This window comes from Phaenicophaeus curvirostris, chromosome 3 (assembly GCF_032191515.1).
Source record: "Phaenicophaeus curvirostris isolate KB17595 chromosome 3, BPBGC_Pcur_1.0, whole genome shotgun sequence".
NCBI classification, from domain to species: Eukaryota; Metazoa; Chordata; class Aves; order Cuculiformes; family Cuculidae; genus Phaenicophaeus; species Phaenicophaeus curvirostris.
In genome coordinates this window covers 87,095,994-87,120,069 of record NC_091394.1, presented here as the reverse complement: position 1 = coordinate 87,120,069, position 24,076 = coordinate 87,095,994, and the positions used below count along the sequence as shown (strand labels likewise).

The window sequence follows — 24,076 nt, the reverse complement described above, 5'->3', positions numbered from 1 at the left end:
CGGGAACGGGAACGGGGAGGGGACGAGGACGGGGACGGGAAGGGGCGGCCCCGCGCAGGCACCGCCTCCGCCGCCATGAACCGCGCGGGGCTGATCGGTGAGGGGGACGGGGTGTTCGTTCCGCTGCGGGGAGAAGGGGGAGCTGTCCCTGTCCCTGTGTCCCTCCCTCTCCCATGTGTGCCTCTGAAGGGGAAGGAGGTGCTGTCTGTGCCTCCGAATGTCTGTCCCTCTGTGTCTCTCTGTCCCTCTGTGTGTGCCCCTCTGTGTCCCTTCCTCTGTCTGTCCCTCCTTGTGTGTCGCCCCCCCATGTGTGTGTCCCTCTGTGTCCCTATGTCTGTTCCCCCCACCACGTCCCTATGTGTCCCTCTGTGTGTGTCCTTGTGTCGATATGCGTCCCCATGTTGTCCCCCTGTGTCTGTATGTCCCTCATGTGTCCCTCTGTGTGTGTCTGTCCCTTATGTGTCCCTCTGTGTGTGTCCCTATGTGTCACCCCCCAGGTGTGTGTGTGTGTCCATATGTCCCTCTGTGTCTGTGTGTGTCGTTCTGTGCAAACCTCTGTGTCCCTCTCTCTGTGTGCGTCCGTGTGCGTCCCCCATGTGTGTCCCCCCCACTCTGTGTGTGTCCCCTCTGTGTGTGTGGGTCCCTCTGTGTCTGCCCTGTTAAACTGCTTGTTGGCAAATGTAAACTTGTATTTTCATGTGCAAAGCAGATTTAATTGCAATAAACGGTGTATATGTATTAGCTTTTGTGATTATAAAGTTCAAAAAGGTCAAGTGCAAGGTCCTGCACCTGGGTTGGGGTAATCCTAAGCACAGTTACAGGCTGGGTGCAGAATGGGTAGCAGCCCTGCAGAAAAGGACTCGGAGGTGCTTATGGATTAGAAGCTGAACATGAAACGGCAGTGTGTGCTCGCAGCCAAGAAAGCCAACTGTATCCTGGGTGGCATCAAAAGAAGTGTGGCCAGCAGGTCGAGGGAGGTGATTCTCCCCTTCTACTCTGTTCTCGAGAGACCCCACCAAGAGTTCTGCGTTCAGTTCTGGGGTCATCAGCACAGGACAGGCAGGTCCAGAGGAGGGCCACAAAGATGATCAGAGGGCTGGAACCCCTCCCCTGCAAGGCCGGGTGAGAGAGTTGGTGTTGTTCAGCCTAGAGAAGGCTCTGGGGAGACCTTCTGGCAGCCTTCCAGTACCTGAAAGCTAGAGGAAAGCTGGGGAGGGGCTCTTTATGAGGGAGAGCGGTGATAGGATGAGGGGCACTGCTTTTAAGGAGATATAGATTCAATACTAGGAAGAAACTTTTTACTGTAAGTGCATGTTGGCCAGAGAAATTGTGGATGCCCCATCCCTAGAGGTATTCAAGGTGAGGCTAGGTGAGGCTTTGAGCAACTTGATCCCGTGGAAGGCATCCCTGCCTGTTGTAGGGTGGCTGGAACTGGGTGATCTTTGAGGTCCCTTTCAATGCAAACTGTTCTATGATTATACGGGCATGCCTTATACACTTGTAGAATAAGCCTGCAGTTGCACAGAGGGCCAAAATTTTATTTTTTCTGTCAAGCTCTAAGATATGCAAGTAAGCTTAGGCTTAAGCTGTATATGGCCTTCAGTGTGGTAGATGAGGACTACTAAGGTATGTTTTCTACTGCCTTCCCCAGTTGGGTAATACTTGGAATGGAATGTAGAGCGGTTATACCATGTAATTTCTATGTTAATTTTTTCTTCATAGATATTGGTGTTAATCTGACAGATCCTATGTTCAGAGGAATCTACAGAGGAACACAAAAGCATCAAGGTAAATGCTTCTTTCTATCTGCTGAAAGACACCATCCCTCTTGTTCAAATGGAAGCCTCTTGTCAGAAAGTGAGGTTAGAATTTTTTCTTTCTCCTCAGAAACTGGATACTTGTTATTTACTATGGCTTGAAGAAGAAAATGTGACAAAATAAGTTAGGTGTCCTAAGTAAAATGTATTCTCTTCTACTGAATTGCTATTAAGTTGTCACACAGATAACTGCTTCTAGAGCAAAATGGAAAATTGCCGATGTTTTTATGTTAGGATTGCATGAAGAAACTCATCTGAGAATTATGAACAATAAACTCCCAAGTTATTGCATTGCTGAATTGTAGTTACTAATTACAACTGATGCTTTTTTGCTGTCATGATCTTTACATATAGATGTAAAAACAGAGTCTACTAAAATACGTGAGAAACATCCGCTGACTTCTGGGATGTAAATCGGATCTTCAGTTATTGCATTTTTTATTGTCTTCTAAAGATTAATCAAGTGTGTTTTAAAGATTGCTCACGAGGCATTTTCACTGTATGAAAGTGATTTTTAGTTGGAAAGAGTTAAATTATGCTGTAAAACCTTAAGTTATGATGTTTTTATGAACTTTCACAGATGACTTTTTGGATGTGGTAGAGAGAGCAGTCAAAGTTGGTGTTAAAAAGGTAATCTCTTACAATAAGATTTCTTCGATAGTTTAAACTGCTTTCTAATACTTTGTGGTTTTTTTAGTGCTCCACTATTAAAATAAGTGTTTCTGGAACTTGTGATGGAAAACACAGTAACTTTCCTCAGTAGCATAATGCAAGAGCATTTTGTGGAGAGCACTGTCTTTCATTTGAACAGATCACTAGATGCTGATTATTTAAGTTCAGTGTTATCATGTGTATGTATGTAGAATTTCTGTTGTACAGTTTCAACAGGAAAATGTGCTCTTCTGACCTACTGCAGCTGTAATATTCATACATCTGTAATTGCCCACCTTAGGTAGGTTTTATGCAGCCACTCCTGTCTTCTTGTATGCTGAGTAATCCTGAGTCGCTCAACAGTTACGGCACAGATCAAAACTCAAAAACTGTCCTGATACTGATTCTTCAGATATGTCTATATGTAAGAGAAACCGGTAATTGCAGAAGAATTGGGAGTGCCCCTAAATTCAGTTGAGACATCTGAATGTCTGCTAGTAAATACATCATCATTATGAGCAGGTTTGTAACTTAGCTTGAAAGCGGTGTTCTCAGCATTGGACCGTGTTCCTTTAGTTATGATAGTTCAGTCTGCTTGTATCTCTCTCTAAACTGAAAAAATTGTCAAGAGAAAAATGTGAATTAAAATAGAATCATGGAATTATGGTTTGGGTTGGAAGGGATCTTAGAGATCATCCAGTTCCAACCCCCCTGCCAGGGGCAGGGACACCTCCCGCTAGATCAGGCGGCTCAAAGCCCCACGCAGCCTGCCCTTGAACACCTCCAGGGATGGGGCAGCCGCAGCTTCCCTGGGCAACCTGTTCCAGTGCCTCACCACCCTCCTCATGGAGAATTTCCTCCTTATGTCTAGTCTAAATCTGCCTCTCTCCAGTTGAAAGCCATTCTCCTGGTCCTGTCACTACAAGCCTTTGTAAAAAGTCCCTCCCCGGCTTTCTTGTAGGCCCCCTTCAGGTACTGGAAGAGACTCCTCCTGATTGCCATGACTTTCAAATATCTTGGAGAGTGGTTTGGCAACCGCATTGGCCAGTTCCCTCAGGACTCTGGGATGCATCTCACCTGGTCCCATAGACTTGTACATGTACAGGTTCCTCAGGTGGTCAATAGCATACAATTGAATACAGATTGAATACAGTCTGTACTGTCACAAACTGGTTTACTGCACTAATAAGGCTGGTGGATTGGAAATAAATAAATAAACCCTCCTCTAGAATCTCAGAAGTTTGCTAAAAGGCTGTCATCTGAAAAAGAGTGGGAAATAAACTGTGAGACAAAAAAAGAAAACTAGTGATGGAGTAGTTACTACAGTGCTGCAAATACAGAATTATAGTCATTTTTACTGCTTTTACGTGTGCTGTATAAGTTTAATCTTTATACTACCTTCTGAAAGTAAGTGGCAATTTTCCTGTTTAATGATCAAAAGTAGAGTGGCTGTATACTTTTTTCAGGAGACACCGTGGATCCAGAAATGGAACTCGGGAGTTTTGTGTACTTAGCTATGTTTTCATTCTTACTACTGGCCTGTACAATGTCAGAAGTCAAGCCAGTCAAGCCAGTTTGTTTCTGCTTGCGTAGAAGCTCAGTCTGTTTATTTGAAAGTGCTTCTATTTCCCGATGTAGCTGCTGATTTATGGTATTTTTTGGTGCAGTTTTGCCTGTGCTATATGTACGTGGAGCCCATTTCAGCGTAACTTATTTTTCTGGTGATGCTGTTGGGATGTGTCCGTCTCTAATGGAGCATTCTGCAGAAATATCTGACTTGGTCCTGACTGTCTGATGTACAGGATGTGTAGGTAGAAGAGTTGTCCAAAAGCAGCATAGTCATGATTTATTAGGACCTAGGGTGCAAGATCCTGCAAGTGGTGGTTCAAAAACACTATAAGCAACAGTTCTTGTGTGATAACCTTTGGTCTTAAGGTAAAAATAAAAGATTGGAGCCAGAAAATCTTACATTTGTAATCCTGACTGATACAGACTTTTTTGTTGGTTTATGTACTGACTTACTCATGTCTTGGTTTGGGTCTTTGGGAGTTTTTAGTTTCCCCACCTGTAAGATGGGGAGAATGTTTCTACATACAATTTTTAAAATGCAAATTAAGTTTCTTGAGTTATTGTCTAATGAAGTTAATATTGGCATCAATAGAAATATTTTACTCATTTAATGCTTTAGATACATAGCATAGAATATACTCGAGAAAGAAAGAAGTCAGGTTTTCATGCCTAGTGCATTTAGTTGTTCCTGAGGACACTTGCAGTTTGTTACTGATTTATGAAATTTTGTCATGCATGCATTAGTAATCATCTTCTGATGTTCTCTGTCTAGATTCTTACTTAGGTCTTAAAAATTCTGTTCGATATTCAAAGAATGCACTTGCTGACAGTACTTCTCTTCTTCCAAGTTTTTGATTACAGGTGGGAGTCTACAAGACAGTAAACACGCATTGCAGCTGGCACAGACAAATGGTATTTTCACTTCAAATTCATATTGTAAAAAATATAACCTTTACCACTCTCAGAGTTAGAATCTCAAAAGGACCTGTCCCTGGAAGTGTCTACAGAATCTCAGATTAACATGAGAAATTATGTTTCAGAATGGGATTAAAAGCATTGTGTACAACTTTCTCTGTGTTGCTCTTTAGATCACTGGGTGTTGTAAGGAATCAGTCTTTCCTGTAATTCGTACTTTTAGATTGAAATGCAAATTACAAGAAATTTCTGGAATAAAAATTTCGTTACAGTGCTCTCATCTAGAAATAACCTAGACTGCTGATGTGGTGTGGAATATATAGGGTTTGTTGGGTTTTTTGTTTTTTACTCAACAGTCTGTCTTGTTCAAGCTGATCACGATAGCTACCTTTCTCTTCCTGGTTCTCCGAGCTTTCCCTCTCTTTCTGTGAAAGGCAGATATCCTTCCACTAATTGCATAAATATATATTTGAACTAAACCGCATGATAAATTACCATTTACAAACACAACCGCAGAATAATTTAGGTTGGAACGAACCTGAGGGAGTGATCTGGTCCAACCTGATCTACCTCCCCACTCCCATCAAAGCAGGACTAGCTGTAGTGTTAGTTCACATTGCTTGGGGCCTTATGTAATCTTTCCTTCCCCTCATTCTTTTACATTCTCCATAAAGGCACTTAACAGAAATTTTAGTTTTGGCATTGAGGAAATCTAGGTTAGACGCTTAGGTAAATCAGTCTCAATGTTGCTTGGGAAATTCTGTAACAGCTGATGCAGAGGCATGCAAGGGAAATTGTGTGCTGTCTGCAAATCTTACAGGCGAGGATAATCTGATGCATTTTGAATAAGGTGGATTTCTAGATGATCCCGAGAGGTCTCTTCCAGCCTCAACAATTGTATGATTTGTTGAGGGTCAGTCCATCAGAATAATTGAGTTGCAGTTTTGGAGTGTACTGAATAACCTGGTGGACTGGGCAGTGTTAGGTTTACAGTAGGACTGTGTGATCTTAAAGGTATTTTCCAGCCTAGATGGTTCTGTGTACAAAAAAGAATCACATACACTCACTGGAAATAATGTCTAATATTGTTAAAGCAAAAAATATCAGTGTAATAAAATCATCACCAAGATAAAGGTGCTCAAATGGATTTTTCTTTTAAAATCATGAGCAATAAAAAAAGTCCAGATACAGACACTGTCTGTGCCTTATAGGAATTTTATTTTTGTATTCATTTTTTTCTTAAAACCTTCCAATGCTGTCTTGCTTTAGACATGTTTTACAGTACGGTTGGCTGTCATCCTACCCGCTGTGGAGAATTTGAGCAGAGTAGCCCTGCACAGTATTTATCTGAATTAAAAAATCTGATTGAAAAAAATAAGACAAAGGTAATAGCAGTTGGAGAGTGTGGCTTAGGTAAGTGTTATCATGGCACTTCTCTTTGTTTTAGACATATATTAAAAAATTCTAAAATACTAAGTGCTTTTTTTGTTCTTTATATCTCTAGATTTTGATAGATTAGAATTTTGCCCAAAGGACACCCAGCTCAAGTAAGAAACTTCTGATAACTATTAATTGACTTGTAGCAGTGTACAGGAGTGTTTTCTGTCTTGTGTTCTACCGCGTAACATTTTGTCAGATATAAACCTGTAATTTGCAGGGTTGGGTCTTGTTTTATATTTTTAGCAGAAATGGGACATTAAAGAAAGATGCATATGTTTAAGTAGTGCCATGGGATAAAGTTTCTTCTGTCTGTCTGGTGTTGACTTAGCCTGTCTTTTTCTGTAAAATTTATAGGAATTTCTGGGTGTAATAGGTGTTCATTCTTGCTAATACTCAAGAACTCTTGGAGACTCGAGAGTAACGTAACTGCCAAGTGTGAAAGAAGAATTAGGCTGAGTGTCAGCAGAGGAAGAAATGAGCTTTTAAAGGAGGTGTTAGCTGGGAGCAGATACTTGAGAGCTAATGAAAAAGGTGATCTCAGGAGCTGGAGAAATCTGTGTTTTAACTTAATAAATGCAGCATAGGTACTGAATGGAAAGACGCTAGCACAGCCCCTGAAATCAGCTTGTGTTCTTGTAGTGAGGACTTCAATCTACAGAGGGAACTGACTGAAAGATGTTAAGTGATAAAATTCAAGTAAGATGAGTGAGTGATTAGTGAATTGTCTTTGGCATATTACTGTTCTATGTAAATTAGTCACTGGGGGGCACTGGTTAGTTGTGGTTTTTTTTGTAATGGCCACACGTTAGCAGTAGGTAGAGTTAATTTCTTCATAATGCTACAGTCCTACAGTAAAATATTCAGCAAAGTGGAGAGAACTTTTTTTCCTGGTAGAATTCCATGTACAGTTCTGCAAAGCACACCTTGGAGCGTAACCCGTTTCTTTCCTGTGGCAAACTAAACTACTAGTGGTATATCTTAAGATACTTACTACCTTGATGATTCTGGGAGAAGAAAAATGTATTTGATTTCCCTTATCTGGTGGACTGCAGCTGGCAACCCGTAGTGAAGAATTTGTAATCAAGTGCATTGAAATTGGGTTTGAGGAAAGAGGTGACAGGGTGGCACAGAAATCCCTTTTAAAGCGATAGGTGAGTCCTTTCTAATTAAGGTTAATAATGACAGCAAGTCTTTATCTGAGCTATTTCAATGAATCTATGAAATGCATATATCTAATTTCCATGGGCTCCTTGGGAGCCTGGAAATTGCAGTTGGAAGGAGGTGGTTGATGAAAAGGACAGAAAGGAAGAAATACAAGGGGATGAAGAAATATTTTGAGCCTCAATGACAAGATGCCTGCAAACATTGTGTTTGTAAATTCTGTATTTTCTAAATGCTGTTCATCCTTCAAGCTGTTGTGAAACATGGTCAGGATTCATTTCTGCTGATTGAATGCTATGGACTTGGATATAGTCTGGCTTTCATGAGCTTCAGCAGAGTGGATGACGAGATCTTCAAATTAATGTTCAGTGTTTGCTGTATAAATGAACTAAGAGGAAAAGGAAGGCAAAGTGCAAAATGCTTAGATGGATGTCACCAGTGTTCAGCTGATCTGCAGTTTGGGTGGTGCTGCAGTCGTTGGGATAGCCAGCAAGCAGTTGCAGAGCTGCACTGGGGAAGTGAAGTGTGGCAGTTTCCCAGTGGGTTGTATCTCAGCATGACCTCTGTTTTGTTTAATGTTTAATCATTATTTTCTCTGTTGTTATGTTGTGTTTTATTTTGGATAATTTTAATCTGCAGAAATTTTTTTATCCTTTTATTGCATTGAGAAGCTAATAATGATGAGGAGCTAGTGAAGATGAAATTCCTTTGTTGAAGCATCCCTAAGAACTATTTTTTTTGTCTGAATTTTTCTCCATTCCCATAACTTTTCCAGCAGAAGTTGGTGATTTGAATGGCTGTGAGCTGAAGGTACTGCCTTCATATTACCGTGAAGGTCACATTATAAATGGACTGATAAGTATATAGAAGTTTCAGTTCCGCTGTGATACTGGGAGGGGTTTGTGGGGCTTAATGACATGGAAAGAGGCATTTTCCTAACCAAAGTGGAGGGGAGGAGCAAAATCACACGCGCTGCTGTTTGTATGTGAATCCAGAATTGTTTGGGGATAATCTACCTCAGCAAGGCCAGTTTGCTTCAGCTCTTTTAGTGTCTTGATCCCAAACCTGAAAAATACCACAGTACCTGATCTTCATGGTCAAAATTAAACCTGCAAACAACTGCGCAGAACTATTTTCAAACTTCGTTATTGAGAAACAACATAGAACCAGCATCTACTGAATGAGGGTCGGGTCGCCTGAAGAAAAAGGTTGTTCCTTCAGAACTGGAACCACTAAGGCTTTAGTTTGACTTATTTTGTTACCGTTCTGATCACCGTATGTCTGGTTTCTTCATACATTTCCAGGGTTTCCTCTTTTCCTTTTCTTTCTTTTTTTTTTTCCTCTTTCCATTTCTTTTTTTTTTCCTTTTTCTTTTTTTTCCTTCTTTTCTATCTAAGAACTTCCCCATTCACCTCCCCTTTCTCTTTGTCAGGGCAAGCAGCAGCATATGTTGGGCCTCATTCTTGCTAGAAATGGAAGAAGCTCAAGTTGCCTTTCCATTTGTAGAGGCACTAAACTTTGTACTTCCAAGATCGCTGCCCTTCTCAAAATTAGATTGGAATTGGCAGGAGGTTACATAGGGGGCTTATTTGCAGCTCAGTCTCTAAAACCTCATTTCCTTAAGAAACAAATCTTCTGTTCAAAAAATAAACCCCACCAATAATTAAACAATTGTAGGTATAGTTGCAATTAAATGTATTTTAGTCAAACAAGCTAAACTAAGCACAGGATCTAGGCTGCAAACACGATTCAAAGTGGATGTGCTCTGGCTTGAGCTAAAGGAGAATATTTTTTAACTTCAGCAAAGTCTCGTCTTCTGAATTTTCATGTCCATTTTTAACATTACATCCTGTTTCTCTTCCATTTGTTTTATCTCTGCACTGATAAACAGGGAAGGTAACTTATACAGAGAGAAATCAACCTGTAATATAATGAAAATAGTGAAAATTGCACAAAATGAAATGGGCAGTTGCACTGTCCTTTTTAGGAACAGGTAATGGTTTGTTGGCACTTTCTCCTGACTGGCAGGTGAATCCTGCTCAGGAGTATGTGGACACGAGTTTGCCTTTGAAACGTTCCTAATATCTGGTGATGGGAATGTCCTGGAGCCGTGGACTGAACAGCAAGACCTAAAGAAATCCGATCTGTACATACTCCCCCAGCCTGTTGGGGCAGGCAATGTCGTCCTTCTCAATGTATGGATACTGAGTCACCTATAGGCTGCTGGCCCTCTGCCATGCATAAGCTCCTCACCGTGTTTCCTGAGCGCTGGTGGTTTGTGTGCGTGGGTGTAGTGTGGCAGCAGTGGGGAGTGACAATGCTCTGGGGCTCAGAACTACCTGCGATTGACAAGAGGCGGGTTAGTTCAGTGCAAACCGGAATCCTTTGGAAACCGCACTACCTGGTCACCTTCCCTCTTCACATGTTTTGATGTCTCTTTGTAGGACGGCTGCCTCACTGTTACTGCTCCTTCAAAGGGAATACTAGGAGTAGGAGGTAGAAGAGGGATAAAAAGGAGTGGAAAGGAAAAGATGCAGGCATGCAAAGGAGAGGAGAGAAAACAGTGGAAGACTTTGAAAAAGTGAAGACATTAGGCAGAAGGGTGCAGAAGTAAGATCTCCAATATCAATACCTGTTCCAGCCCACGAGAGGGAAGACTGACCTTCATGGAACAGCAAACACAAACTCTGGATTGTTACTATACATCACAGGCCAGCCAGCTCCAATGCAGTTCTGGTCATCTGGGGCTGTGGAACTGCGTCATGTTCCCTCACTCGCCCTCACCACATTTACAAGCGCTTCTTGAAATAGTGGTCTCCACATCATCCACGCTTCCCATTCCTCATGTTCCAAAACTTTGTGGAAAGACCAGTCAGTTCCTCTTTCATTAAAAATAAATAAATAAAACCAAACTCCAACACCCACACTACACAAGAACATGTGCTTAGCATAAATATGTGTGCATTCTTCTGTACTGGTGCTCTTGGCTGCTTCTTGTCTGTCTTGCAGCATCAAGCAGTGCTATGTGAATGTACCCTGGGAAAGAGTCCTTTTACATCCTTGCACAAATACGAGCTTTTGCCTTCATTCTGTCTTTAGTTCTGGAGGACAAAAGCACACAAGCACTGAAAAAAAATCTCTTCAACTGTCTTTAATTGCTTTTGCATTGAGTTTCTGGTTTAAAGGTGATTTTTATTTTGCAGGTATTTTGAAAAACAATTTGACCTGTCAGAACAGACACAACTGCCCATGTTTCTTCACTGTAGAAACTCACATGCTGAGTTTTTAGGTGGGTTTTATTTGAGAATTTCATATTTAGAGCAAATTCTGAATATGAAAAATCTGGAAACCTGACTCTTTCAACTTTGCCTGTTATAAAGCTGTCTTACATTTTTATTTGTTTTGCTTCACAGACATACTAAGAAGAAACCGAGATAGATTTGTAGGAGGGGTGGTAAGTAAGGACTTCAGTGCAACATTCCTTTTTACACGCGCGTGTGTGACTATCACGGCTTAATATGCAACTTCTTGTTTATCATGGAATCTGGGCAGGCTTTGTACAATGTAATTTAAGTTATTATTAATAAGTGTTTTCTAGGCCCTTCTATTATTTTTATTTTCATTGCTTATTCAAATTTTTTTTTGCAAAGTAAGAAGATAGGCTGAGAAAAAGCTCTACAGCTGACGTGAGCAGTTTTTCTTGGCCCTTCAGAAGGACAGTTTAAGCACCTTATAATTGACATTGGCCTTTTCCCAGTTCTTCAGGGTCTGTAACTACAGTACATTCAGACCACAGATAATTTAGATACATGTTCCCAGTGGAAGCCGTAACCTCAAACATTTGCTTCTGACGCTAAACATCATTTTCAAATTAGATCCAGATGTAACTTTTGATTGCTTTATGTCTTTAGATATTTGGATCACGCATTTTAATTCAAAAGCATAACAGGAAAAACTTGGGATGAAATGACTACGGAAGTCTAGCAACCCTCTTTCAGGTTTCCATTATGGGAGCGTTTTCTAGAAGTAATAAATGCTTGGATTATCCTGTCCCGTTAGACCACACCTCCTACAACAATATCTCAGTCCCCAGGTTTTCCCTTTGTTACCGCAAAAACCTTCCCCTGCCTCAGTGCTTTGCCTGTTGCGCTCTTACATAATTCTGCACAGTCTCTCCTTCCTTCCTTTCTCCTTTCTGCAAAACTGGTAACAAGCAGAGAAACGCGCAGAGTCCTGCTGCAATGGACTGTCCACCTCCCACATGGGGAAGGAGACGGTCTGTGTACTCCACTCAAGCTGAGAAGCTGCTTGGCTCTTTAGTCCCTGAGATGTCCAAACAGACTGTCTCTCTAGTTACAGAGGAATAAAATCTTTGGAAAACATAACACAGCTCTTTTATTATATCCCTGACAGTGCCCTGTAGGGAATACTGAGGAAAGGAAGTAGAAATTCAGCCTGGACAGGATTGCTGCCCGTGGATGGTCTCCCACCTATTGGCTGCAGGAAGTTCCTGGGCCAAAAGCAGCATCGCTGAACAGGCCTTTTCTACAGACATTTATTGCTAATAAAACATAGTAACCGCTTTCATTGCAGTTTTCGATCAACTTAAGCCTGAAGTTTGCCCAGATTCAGAATCAGTTGAGCTGTGTCCCATCTTTATGTTTGTATTGATGTGTAATGCACGCTATCAAAGGCAAATTTATGATGCAAATAAAAACAAATATGTACTTTTAAATGATTGGAGTTTTAAATGAAGTAAATATATTTGTATATACATGTGCATCTATGTTTATATATGTTCTAGGTACATTCCTTTGATGGCACAAAGGAAGAGGCAGCATCTGTATTAGATTTGGATCTTTATATTGGAATAAATGGCTGGTAAGTTCTTTACAAGAAATAACACTGTTTTAAAATGTCAGCTACAGTGACCTAATTGCTTTCTTTTAAACGATGAGGTCAAGTTTTCAAAGCTCACTAGACTCTTAAATCATCTGACAGATATAGAATTGCACTCATTAGTCTGTTAGCCATAGAGTTCTTAACTCACACTGAATCGAGTCTTGGGTCTGTTCTGCTACGCTCAGATCAATCCTTGTTTGTGAATAAATACGGCTGTTGAACGTGGCAGCCGTCCTCCTGAAAAGGGTTTAAAAACCAGCATCGTTTTAAGCAGCCATGTCATCAAATCCGGGAGTGATGCAAACATAACCTGAGCAGCCTCGTCTGCCGGTTATGCAGTCGGAATTCTCAGCAGTCACTGGCCGGAAGCCAGCAGCGCCGCTCTGGAGGCTGCACGGGCCACGCGAGCAAGGGCACTGCAGGCAGGGGTTCTGCTCGCTGGGGTGAGGCGGCTTCACCCACTCCCTCTCCAGATTCATTGTTTCCTAAAAACTTAGAATTTACAGGCAGCACTTGAAAAATGAAGCAAATTTTACTCTTAATGAAATTATGTAGGAAGCTGCCTTTGCTGCAAAACATTTCAATGGGCAAACTAATTACTTTTCTATACACTTATGTTTTTAACCAAATTCTGATTTTCTAGCTCATTGAAAACAGAGGCCAACTTGGAGACGCTGAAATCAATTCCTAGTGAACGATTAATGATAGAGACTGGTAAGATTTTATATTTTAGTAAATTCATGACTTAAACACTGTAGGGCAATGAGGTGTGCTCGTAGAGCAATGGTGAGGCAGAACCAAGGCCTACGGAATTCAGAGCAGGACTGGCCGTTTCTCCACTTTACAAAGCAGTTCACAAGCTCCTTTTCAGCCTTCTGCTGGAAGGAATAAGCTGCTGCATCAGCTTGACATGGCAGGGGGAGATTAAAAGGACAACTTGACGAACCTGGATTTTTAAATGTACCAGGAGCCCTGCTTGAATATCTTTTAAAAATCAGCTTGCCGGAGGTGTGCTGGACACGAGGCAGCGGCTCTCATCTTGCCACTGGTAGCAGGAACGGCATTTGGAAACAACTGTTTTTTAAATGGAATAAAGCGGCAGAACACTCGAATTCTCCTCTTTGCCTAATGAGCAGTGATTTTAATTGACTATCTAGGGGTGTCTTTTTTTTTTTAATGTTCATTTGAGTCATCAATAACTGGCAGTTATAAATACAGTAATTATTTTAATTTCTGAGTCACAATCCCACAAACTGCTTCAATCCTTAGGTTTATTTGCACATGAAGTACAGACCTGTTAAAGTGTATAGGATGTTTCTGTGGAATACATGCAGTATCCAGCTCTCTTTATCGTGGCAGAGGCTGTGTTAGGTCAGTGCTGGGTACTGGAAGGTAACAGTATGAAAATCTTAAAGATCGGGAAGATCTTAAATTGCCCAAATCTCTTAAATTCAATTTTGAATTGGAAGTCAGTGCTAGAAAGAGATTGGCAGAACTTTTTTCTGTGGAAGTAGTTAATTAAATGATCTCATGCTGTTCTCAAATGACTGCATGCTCTTAATTTTTATTTTTTTTTGTTACATGAAACTAGATGCTCCTTGGTGTGGAGTGAAAAATACTCATGCTGGATCAAAATATGTTAAAACTACATTTCCTACAAAAAAGAAATGGGAAATAGGGCACTGCTTGAAGGACAGAAATGAACCCTGCCATATAATGTAAGTGCGCTACTCTACTATTATTTTAAACACTTCACAGGAAAGACGGAAAAAATCAGTCAAGTTTCTTTTTATAAAACAAGATCTTGTTTAGTTCAACCTTATTTTAAAATTACTGTCCCTTTAAAACATTCATTATAAACTCTACTAGTTGCAGATTAAAAACCTGAGAACCTCTTAAGCCTTAGAAAAATGTACGGCAACGAAGAGTTGATAATTTTTTACTTTTAAGCAGCAAGGTGTGATGGGAAATGTAGCCCCAGGCCACGAGGTACAGTCAGTATTTAGGGTGTATATGCTGGTTAACACAGCTCAGCTGGCAGGAGGAATTTTCCACTTGTCTTTTTTTAGTGGTGCTGGACACCTTTCCATTTTGATGGTGATATTTCTGTCTTCTATTTATTTTCAGAACTCCCCAACTCCCCTTGGAAGGGGCTTTTTTTTTTCCGCCTTTAGGGATTTAATGAACAGGGTTTCAGTCACATGTAGCATCCTTCTGCATCCAAGTGGGTATAGAGATGTAAGTCCTATAAGAGTATTCAAGGATGAAATTCTTTGGTATTTGTTCCTTATTTCCCTGTAGGCCCAATCTCACCCCATCTCACCTGGAACATCCCCAAAGCACAAGAATGGTTATGAAATGGACTAATTCTGCATCTAGGAAAATATTTGCATTCCAGTAATTGTGAAGAGCAATTTTTTTTTTTTTAAACTGATCAATGCAAGTACAGAGCAAAGATTGTGGCTTGGTTTTCTGTTACTTAGTATTAACATTATTCATCCCATTCCTTTTGCCTCCTTTTCCCTGGCTTGTATCAAGGTTATGGGTCCCATAATATCCTTCATTTAACATTTGCTGCAAATATCTGAATGTGTTAATCACAATTAATCTAGAGAACAGGGAAGTAGAAGTAAGTTACTTTGGCAGCTATAGTCTCAGACAAGGCTGTATCTGGAATTTCAGCTTTGCCATAGACAAGTTTATTCATGGTGCAGCTTTACCCCTGAAAGGGTAACAAATTTCAGTCTGAAAAATGAAGATAATTGATAAAGACACCCAGAAAATGACACTTTCTTTGAAACAGAAAGCTCTTTAATTTCCTCCAAACAAGAGTCAAAAGACCAAAGATGAATCTGTACCAGTGAGCAACCAGTGTTTGGTGTAAAGGGAAAGGCAGTTAGTGACTTAAAAGTGAAGCTATTTGCATATCTGAGCACCTTGCCCTGTTGTTTGCATCAGAGGTTTCTATTCCAGGTTAATCTTAATGACTTGTACACACGCATGCAGCAGTCTGGAGTATATTCAGTACTAAATTTCAGAGTCTTGTAATATCAATCTTTCTTTTTCAGTCAAATACTGGAAATAATGGCGGCAGTAAGAGAAGAAGACCCGCTCGAGTTGGCCAATACTTTATATAACAACACTATTAAAGTCTTCTTTCCAAACAAATAAAGTTGGTTTTTTTACATTTATTCACCATAACTTTAGTAAATATATTGCAAAAACTTAAAGACTATATTATCTGCAAGTTCTCATCAATGGAAGCCAATATGTAGTGCTTTTTTTAGTACAAGATTAAAGCTGCTTTTGAAAAGGTTGTCTGCATTTGTGCAGTTTCTCAGCCCTGTTTCCCTTTCCTCAAGATTCAGGATCAATTGCAAGGACAGCCCGAGCCGGCGACTCTTGTGAATACCTGTATGCATCACAAGATGAACACCAGGCTGCTGAGTTTCCATGTTGAGTGCTTTATGCTGCTACGGGCAATTCACAAGTGTTTAACACATCATGCCATGCTTTACTACTTTATTGGAAAGCTTAGCAGTTTTGTCTTTTGTTCCACATACGCAAATGCTATAACGTTAAGTCTACCAACCTACATTTTTAGATTTTTAGAAACAACTCACTAGTTTTTTTAGCATAAAAGGCTCTGCCTATACTGAATCTGTAAGTAAAGCTGCTTTGGTTCAGGCTTTTAATTTCTGATTTGACCCGCTGAACAGTCTGTTTTCACGACTATTTTTCATTTGCATCCAGAACTCATTGATGAGGGGTTACTGGTATACAGTCTTTGGCACAGCATTATCACCACATCAATTAAAGAGTGTTTTCCCAACCATCTTAAAAACATGTGAAAACATTTTATTCCATGTACAATAATGTACATAATTTTAAGGTGGTCATGAAAGAGACCAGCAAAAATTAGAGGTATATTTACAGTAGCACACACCACAGTAAACGACCACCATTCACAGACTCAACACTGAGATACTGCCGTTGTGCTTAAGTACAATAACTACAAGTGATACTTTCCTTCTGTTGAAGTCAATCTTAAACAAATACCTCACGGCTTAGTAAAGGGCATTTTAATCACCAAGAGAGTTAGAGTCAACATTAAGAGGCTCATTCAAGTGCGGTGCCACGCAATCATCCTCCTCATCACTATCAGAACTGTCGTTATCTTCATTTAATTCATTTTCAGCATCAGCAGCAGCTTCTGCAACTTGTACAGGATTTTCATTTGGTGCCACAAACCCATTGTTGTTAGACACGTTGGCATTTTCCTTGTCCTCAATATACACTTTTTGATGGCACATGGGGCAAGTGTCCTGAATGTACAGCCACTTCCGAAGACAAAGTGCATGAAAGTAATGGTTGCATGGAGTAATGCGAGCAGAGGTGGTGAACTCATGGTAGCAGATTGCACAGACATCATCTATTTCGTGTAACCGACTTCCTTTCACCTCTGGAAGCGAGTTGATTTTCTTAACAGCAGTCCGGCGATTTATAAAAGTCTTCCAGCCATTCTTTGCTTGCAAGTAGATGTTGAAGTACGCGTGTAGACACATCATACAAGCACGAATCTTGCTTCCCGATTCAAAAACCATGGTGTAAGCTCCATTGCCAAACATAATCACTCCAAATATAAACTCAATAATATTGCCAGTTGATCGAACGTAATAGACATAATCATCAAGTTTTTCCCATAGCACATTATAGTAGCCGTCAATCATAAACAATATATAAACAGTGATGGAAACTATTACTTTTAGGCAAAGCTCTACACAGAATGCTGTAACTGCAAAAAGCCAGGTATTTAGTGCATAGTGGTGCCAGAGGATGTAACTGAGCAGAACTGGAAGGACGAAAAGGCAAGCGGAAACAAACAGTACAGGGAAGTGTCTGCGAAACGATGACACATGGGAGGCACTGAGAGACATCAGCACAGGGTCTGTCATTCCATGGATAAAATGCAGGACTGCAGTCAACAAAAGGCACATGTTTCGACTCAGGCGAACTAATCGTTCTTCTGGTTTCAGTCCGCTTAAACCAGTCTGTAGAGCCAAAATGAAAAATAAGACGGGTGCTACAAAACCAAGCCTTTTGTCATCCTCATCAGTTGATCCGATGAATGCCAAGATACCAAGTCCCAAATAATGCGCTATTGAGGAAATGACAGCACTCATGCCTAACACAGTTAGAGTCGAGTCACACCCGCTGATGATCAGACTGCAAATCAGTTCCCAGCAGTTATCCCATGATATCAAGAAGAATTTTTCTTCTGTATTAGTTTCAGCCATCTTTACAACGTAGGTTAATACCACAGCTTGTGCTGTAAGTCTTGTTAGCCAGAAGACACGCAGTACAGCTGGAAAACGAATCCTTTTCCATGTATCTTCCATCAGCAGCTGTAATCCATAAATGCGATACATGTGCCTCACCAGCAGATAAACATACCGCACTGAATAGTAGAACCATTTAATCTTCGTAACTAAAATGGCTGTGGTATTTAGTGTCAGAACTAGGCCTGAAATAATAACTAGCATTTTGCGGACATTTAAAGGTAATTCAACAACCAAGCCGATCACAGGAATCAGTATATCCAGAATGATGAGCTGAGAGTATATGGACTGCACATTCAGCAATGTAACATATCCGATTCCAAAGGTGAGCTGAAGGATGGAAAGTGCCATCCATAACGACGGCCCTTTATGAGGGAAGATCTGAATTCCAAATGCAGCTGTGTAGTAGGCACTGTAGAAGTTTATGTGCAAAGAGGCATAGTAATTCACCAACACTGAAGTGGCAGCCAGCAGAAATGCCGAGGCGATCATATAAAATTTGAAAAGTGCTCGCTGTTGTAAAACCAGAACAACACTGGATACAAAGACACCTAAAAACAGATGGAAATCATTTATTCTGAGCAGAAATTTGACAACAGATTTTAACCTGTTAGCTTTGGAGCTACTTTTATATGGCTTCCCAATTAGTCATTTGTAACATTACATTGCTAATTGTGCCCTTTCCAGAGAAGAGACAGGAGGATGCCCTAATCTCTGCATTCAATATATCTGTGCGCTGCAGCTGCGATGCAAAGCCAACGCAAGCATTAAGTCACAATTACTGTTGAGTTCATCTGCAGTTTCAGAGCACAGCAGTGACAACTCCCAGCCTTTTAGCCTCACTCTTGAAATCTAACGGCAGGCAAGTACTAAAAGCAGAAAACAGTTACCAGACACAGCATCACCTTTACAGGCAAAGCTAGTAAAGGTTGCATTTATTCCTTATTAACTCCCCTAATTCACTTAAGCAAAGCATACAACTAAGTGTACAGGCTAGAGTACTAATGGCAACAGTCACCAGAACAGCTCAGGTAATCCCTTTAATGGGAAAAGTGAAAAAATGCTGCAGTTTAGTGAGGGGACAGCACTCTTCTTCCAATTCCTTTCAGTTTGCTTTCATTTCTATGAGGCACCAGTTTGCACAAGTCTCAGAGACCTTCCACAGAACAAAGCTTTTCTACACAGAATCCAAAATTCTACCAGCAGCCTCTTTGCCAATGCCAGTGCAAACCTGCATCTTACTTGTCAGAAGTCACAGAATCACAGAAGTCAGATAGAGATCCCGAAATTCCTGTTTGCTAACCTTTCCCTCACACTGACCATGAACGTATCTTGACCGTGACTGGAAAGCGTTCACGTTCCTCTGAGAAATCCTGTTCTAGCACCTATGGTACCTGGGCATTACATTCACAACCTTACAGTAAACCCCTTCTGTGGCATGGCTTATGCATTTCACCACTGTGTGCTACAAAGCTAAGGCTCTACCCTATCAAGTGTCAAATTAAGTGGCATTTATCACTAGAGCCATTTCCTTCAAATTTTTTTTTTTCTTTTTTCTTCAGGACACACACTGCCTTTCCTTTGAACTCCTCAAGTAGCTTCCAGTCTATGCACCCACTTTCTCATCCATACCAGTCTGGAGAGATTTCAACATCTACAACTTCTGTTTGATTGCAAATCTCTTTCAATCTCTGTATTAAAACTAATGAAATTGCAAGTAATCCTCTTTCGGCTGGAGGACAGCATCGGTCTTTTCTGACAATCGTATTTTAGATTGCTCCAAATCCTCCATAATCGAGTGTTTAAAAAAACATATATATTTTAAGTCATGGTATCTTGATGAGCGGAATAAAAACCACTTTGCTAAGAACTAGTATTTGATTCCATCAGTAGTGAGAACAACAGAAAGGGTCATTGGGCACTGGAACAGGCTGCCCAGGGAGGTGGTTGAGTCACCTTCCCTGGAGGTGTTTAAGGCACGGGTGGACGAGGTGCTAAGGGGCATGGTTTAGTGTTTGATAGGAAGGGTTGGACTCGATGATCGGGTGGGTCTCTTCCAACCTGGTGAATCTGTGAATCTATGAACCCCACAGGAAACAGCTCTAACCCAGAGGACCAAGTAAGAAGAAAGAGGATCAATATGATTCAACAGCAAAAGGCAGACTACAGGACAAGTTATTAATGCATCTTACAGGTGTTCTTTGCCAGCAGCACTAGCTGATATAAACACATTCTCCTTAACTAATCATTAACCCAGTAACCTTGTGAAGTGGACTGAGGAAAACCCTCATCACTGTTCCAATGAAGTGCCTTCTATCATAGCTCAGTTCTTCCATTAAAAGCTCAACATGCACTACATACAGCACTTCATTTCTAAATAAGCTTGATAACGGGATCGCCTTTCCATGACACCTCCTTCCACAAACACCTGTGGGAGAATGAACGCTGCTGACAGGTTTGTGCCCTCTCTTTTCTCATAAGTCACAGAAAAGGCTCAAATGCCTGTAACAAGCTCATTGTTTCCACAATCCTGATCATTTGAGCCAAACAAGATGCATTTCGCACTAAGCAGGCTGCTCTGGAACTCTCTCCTCCTTGCAGTTGCAGTAACAGGCCTGTGTTTAGACACTATAGGTCATCCAAAACCACCAATGTTTCACCTATGAGACACATCCCTAAAAACAGTACAACAACGAGCCAACAGAAAAGCCAGACCTACTGGTTCCTCTGGAGAAGGACTAAAAACAGCTGAAGCATTTTGGAAAAGTTAAGGCCCCCAAAAGGAATCTTGGAAAGCCGCAGGAGGTAACTCAAATCTAAGAAGGGGAGATGAGGACTCCTCTCCCCCATTTCCGTTTCTGTCACTCAGTTGTTTGCACACCATGAGGCTTCCCCCTGTCCTGCAAGGTGTTCACCCAGCAGTAAATCTTTCCCGTTATCCCTCTGGCAGGAAGCGTTGCAGTTCTTCCTTTTAGGAGATGCCCCACATTTCTGTATACATTGCTGCTTGCCTTTACTGTTCCTACCTATGCCAGCCCATCACCGCCTGTCTCCAGCACAGCCTTCAAACACAGCATTTTATCAAACCACACTATTTACTTTTAAAATAATTTCTTGTGTTACAGCAAATCCTTCATATTTTCCCTTGACTCCTGCAATGTCAGCATGTTTACAGCCACACACTGCCTAGTATTTGACTTTCAGTCAGTGCAGAGTTCAATTTCCTTTATGCATAAGTATTTTTTTAATTGAATCTAATTATCCCCTAGTTCCAGCCATTACACTTGGCTTCCACATCATTCTACAGACATACTACAGTATTTATAGTAACCCTCTCAAAAACCAGCCTCCTTGCTGAGGTGTAAGTGCTGGGCTGATGGAGCAGTGAGTGTCACGCTCCCAAGGGGCAGTGATTCTGCTGGAACCCAGACACTTAAAAAAAACCATATTCAAATGTTATGAAATATAAATATTGTGTGGGAGATAAAGCCATGCTAATGAAAAAGATTAAGGAAAACATCATGCTCTGGTTGCAGAACGTGGTTCTGTGCTGTGTGTAACCCAAAGTACTTGTAGAGAAAACAAGTGACAGAATAACCAGACCAAGGAATTCTGCAGTGAAACTTTACAAATCGCACAGATCTCGATTAGCGTGTTTGAAGAACGTAGTACTCGCAGAACACTTCAGAACTGTTCAACATCACCCTGACAGCTATGAAATCTCTCCAAAGCTACAGCCTTTACAAGGAGAGGACAAGTGGTGCCTTTATCCAAAGCCAAAGAGCATTGTACTACAGGGAAAATCTGGATCAGTCTTTCAAAGCCTGCAAATAGTAACTAAAAGGGCAAATTCTCCACTATTTAAATACAAAATTACCCAATATAAATATTTTGGTTTATCCTAACAACAGCAAACTACCAACCCTGTAATCCTTAAATTCAGGTGAGGAAAAAACAGATGCAAAAGCACTCTGTTGTCTGAACCACGTGGAAGGTCTTTAACATCATGTTCAATTTTTCTTCAAATTTGGAAAGCCAAGAGACACAGACCACTTATATCAAAGCACAAGATAAATCTCTTGGCATAAACTGTTCCTAAACTCTTCTGCAGGAGACAGGAACTACCCAGCATCTTCCCCCCAAACACTCCAGAAAACTGACCACATAAATGCAACCCTGAAAAACACCTTATTCTGTTAATCCAAATACCACACGCTTCAGAGTGATCATTAACCACACTTCTCAGCCTCCTACCCCAGCAGCCATACCTCCCATTTCCTTCCATTTTTTATGACTGTAAAAATCTAACAAAACAAAAAAACTAGCGTCACGCATGCCTCATGGTGGATTCTCCCTTCCTTCCTTCGAGGGTCCCCAGGTGCGACTCAGGGCACAGCATCCCCCAAACAGCACGAGCAGAGCAGGGCCGAGGCTACGCAAGGACCCTCCCGCACCAGTGATTCCAAACACAGGGCCACCCAGTTACACCAGCGACTTTCAGCCTTCACCCAAGGGAGAAAAAGAGATAAAAAATAACCATCCCCAGTTTCAAAAGGTTTCTCTTTCATTGGAGAATCCAACTATCACAGAATCATAGAATGGTTTGGGTTGGAAGGGACCTTAAAAGATCACGCAGTTCCAAATCCCCTGCCATGGGCAGGCACACCTCCCACTAGAGCAGGCGACCCAAGGCACCACCGAACCTGGCCTCGAACACTGCCGGGGATGGGGCAGCCGCAACTTCCCTAAGCGACCTGGGCCAGCGCCTCACCCGCCGCAGCGTCAACAATTTCTTCCTAAAGCCTAACCTAAACCTTCCGTCTTCCAATTTAAAACCCGGCAGTTCGGCACGGCTGTTGCTAAAGTGAGGGTTTAGCAGCGTATTTCAGGGAGACCTCGCGCTATGGAACCCCAAGATCGCTGCACAGCCCCGGTTTTCCGCCGCGAGGGCAGCGCCAGCCCCGCTGAGGGCACGGGGAGAGGGGGGGGAACCGAGGGGACAGCGGGGAGCGGGGAACCGAGGGGACAGCGGGGAGCGGGGAACCGAGGGGACAGCGGGGAGCGGGGAACCGAGGGGACAGCGGGGAGCGGGGAACCGAGGGGACAGCGGGGAGCGGGGAACCGAGGGGACAGCGGGGAGCGGGGGGGGGGGGGGAACCGAGGGGACAGCGGGGAGCGGGGGGGGGGGGAACCGAGGGGACAGCGGGGAGCGGGGGGGGGGGAACCGAGGGGACAGCGGGGAGCGGGGGGGGGGGAACCGAGGGGACAGCGGGGAGCGGGGGGGGGGGGGGGACCGAGGGGACAGCGGGGAGCGGGGAACCGAGGGGACAGCGGGGAGCGGGGAACCGAGGGGACAGCGGGGAGCGGGGAACCGAGGGGACAGCGGGGAGCGGGGAACCGAGGGGACAGCGGGGAGCGGGGAACCGAGGGGACAGCGGGGAGCGGGGGGGGGGGAACCGAGGGGACAGCGGGGAGCGGGGGGGGGGGGAACCGAGGGGACAGCGGCGGGGGGGGCAGCGGGGAGCGCAGGTCTCTCACCCAGCAGCCGCAGCAGCACGGCCAGGACCGCGGCGCCCGGGGAGCCCCCCGGCAGCGGGGCCGCGTTGAAGATGGCGTCGATGAGGAAGAGGCTGGGGACCCGCAGCGCGACCTCCAGCCCCGCGCGCAGCCGCGGGCCCAGCCGCGGCCACGGGAGCCGCGGAGGGCCCGTCGCCGCCATCCCCCGCCGGGCCGGGGCCGCCCCCCGCGCGCGAGGAGCGATGGGGGCGGGGGGGCGGAGACGGAAGAAGGCGGGAGGGCTCAGCCGCCGCCCCGCCCGGCCGGGCCCCCGCCGCGCCGCCTCCATGCTGGCCGCGCGTCCGCGTCACAGCGCGGGCCCCGCCTCCCGAGCGCCTCCTCAGCCGGGGTGGAGCGGCCTCCTCCCGCGTCGCCTCAGCGGGGTTTCTCTGGGAAACCCGCGCCGGTGCCTCAGCACCCCCACAGGAAAACTTTTCTTCCTAATATCTGATCTAAGTCTGCCCTCTCAGCTTCAAACCGTTCCCCATCGTCCTGTCCCCGTTCTCCCTGATAAAGAGTCCATCCCCGACTTTCCGGCAGCCTCTTTAGGTGCTGGAAGGCTGCTATAAGGTCTCCCCAGTGCCTTTTCCAGGCTGGATTCATTCCCCGTTCCTAAAAACACTGCTTCGTCACTAGGAGTCCTTTTCAAATAATAATAGAGCATGTTTGTTTTGCAGCCTCCACCGGCCTGCGCGCTGCTGTGGGGTCTGGGACAACTTTTGGTGG

General features: G+C 43.1%; 2 protein-coding genes across 2 annotated transcripts; one reads left to right on the top strand and one right to left on the bottom strand.

The window, feature by feature from the left end:
• Positions 1–42: 42 nt before the first annotated feature.
• Positions 43–15,662, top strand: TATDN1 (TatD DNase domain containing 1). Its single transcript, XM_069854648.1, has 12 exons — positions 43–97; positions 1,723–1,788; positions 2,398–2,447; positions 4,886–4,949; positions 6,222–6,365; positions 6,457–6,499; positions 10,757–10,842; positions 10,967–11,007; positions 12,358–12,434; positions 13,099–13,169; positions 14,047–14,173; positions 15,524–15,662. The coding sequence occupies exons 1-12, from the start codon at positions 76–78 to the stop codon at positions 15,624–15,626; spliced, it is 894 nt and encodes a 297-aa protein (XP_069710749.1). The 5' UTR covers positions 43–75; the 3' UTR covers positions 15,627–15,662.
• RNF139 (ring finger protein 139) lies at positions 15,245–23,583 on the bottom strand. The gene is made up of 2 exons (XM_069854647.1): positions 23,333–23,583; positions 15,245–18,345 (listed from the first exon to the last, which is right to left on the bottom strand). The coding sequence occupies exons 1-2, from the start codon at positions 23,511–23,513 to the stop codon at positions 16,538–16,540; spliced, it is 1,989 nt and encodes a 662-aa protein (XP_069710748.1). The 5' UTR covers positions 23,514–23,583; the 3' UTR covers positions 15,245–16,537.
• Positions 23,584–24,076: the final 493 nt, after the last annotated feature.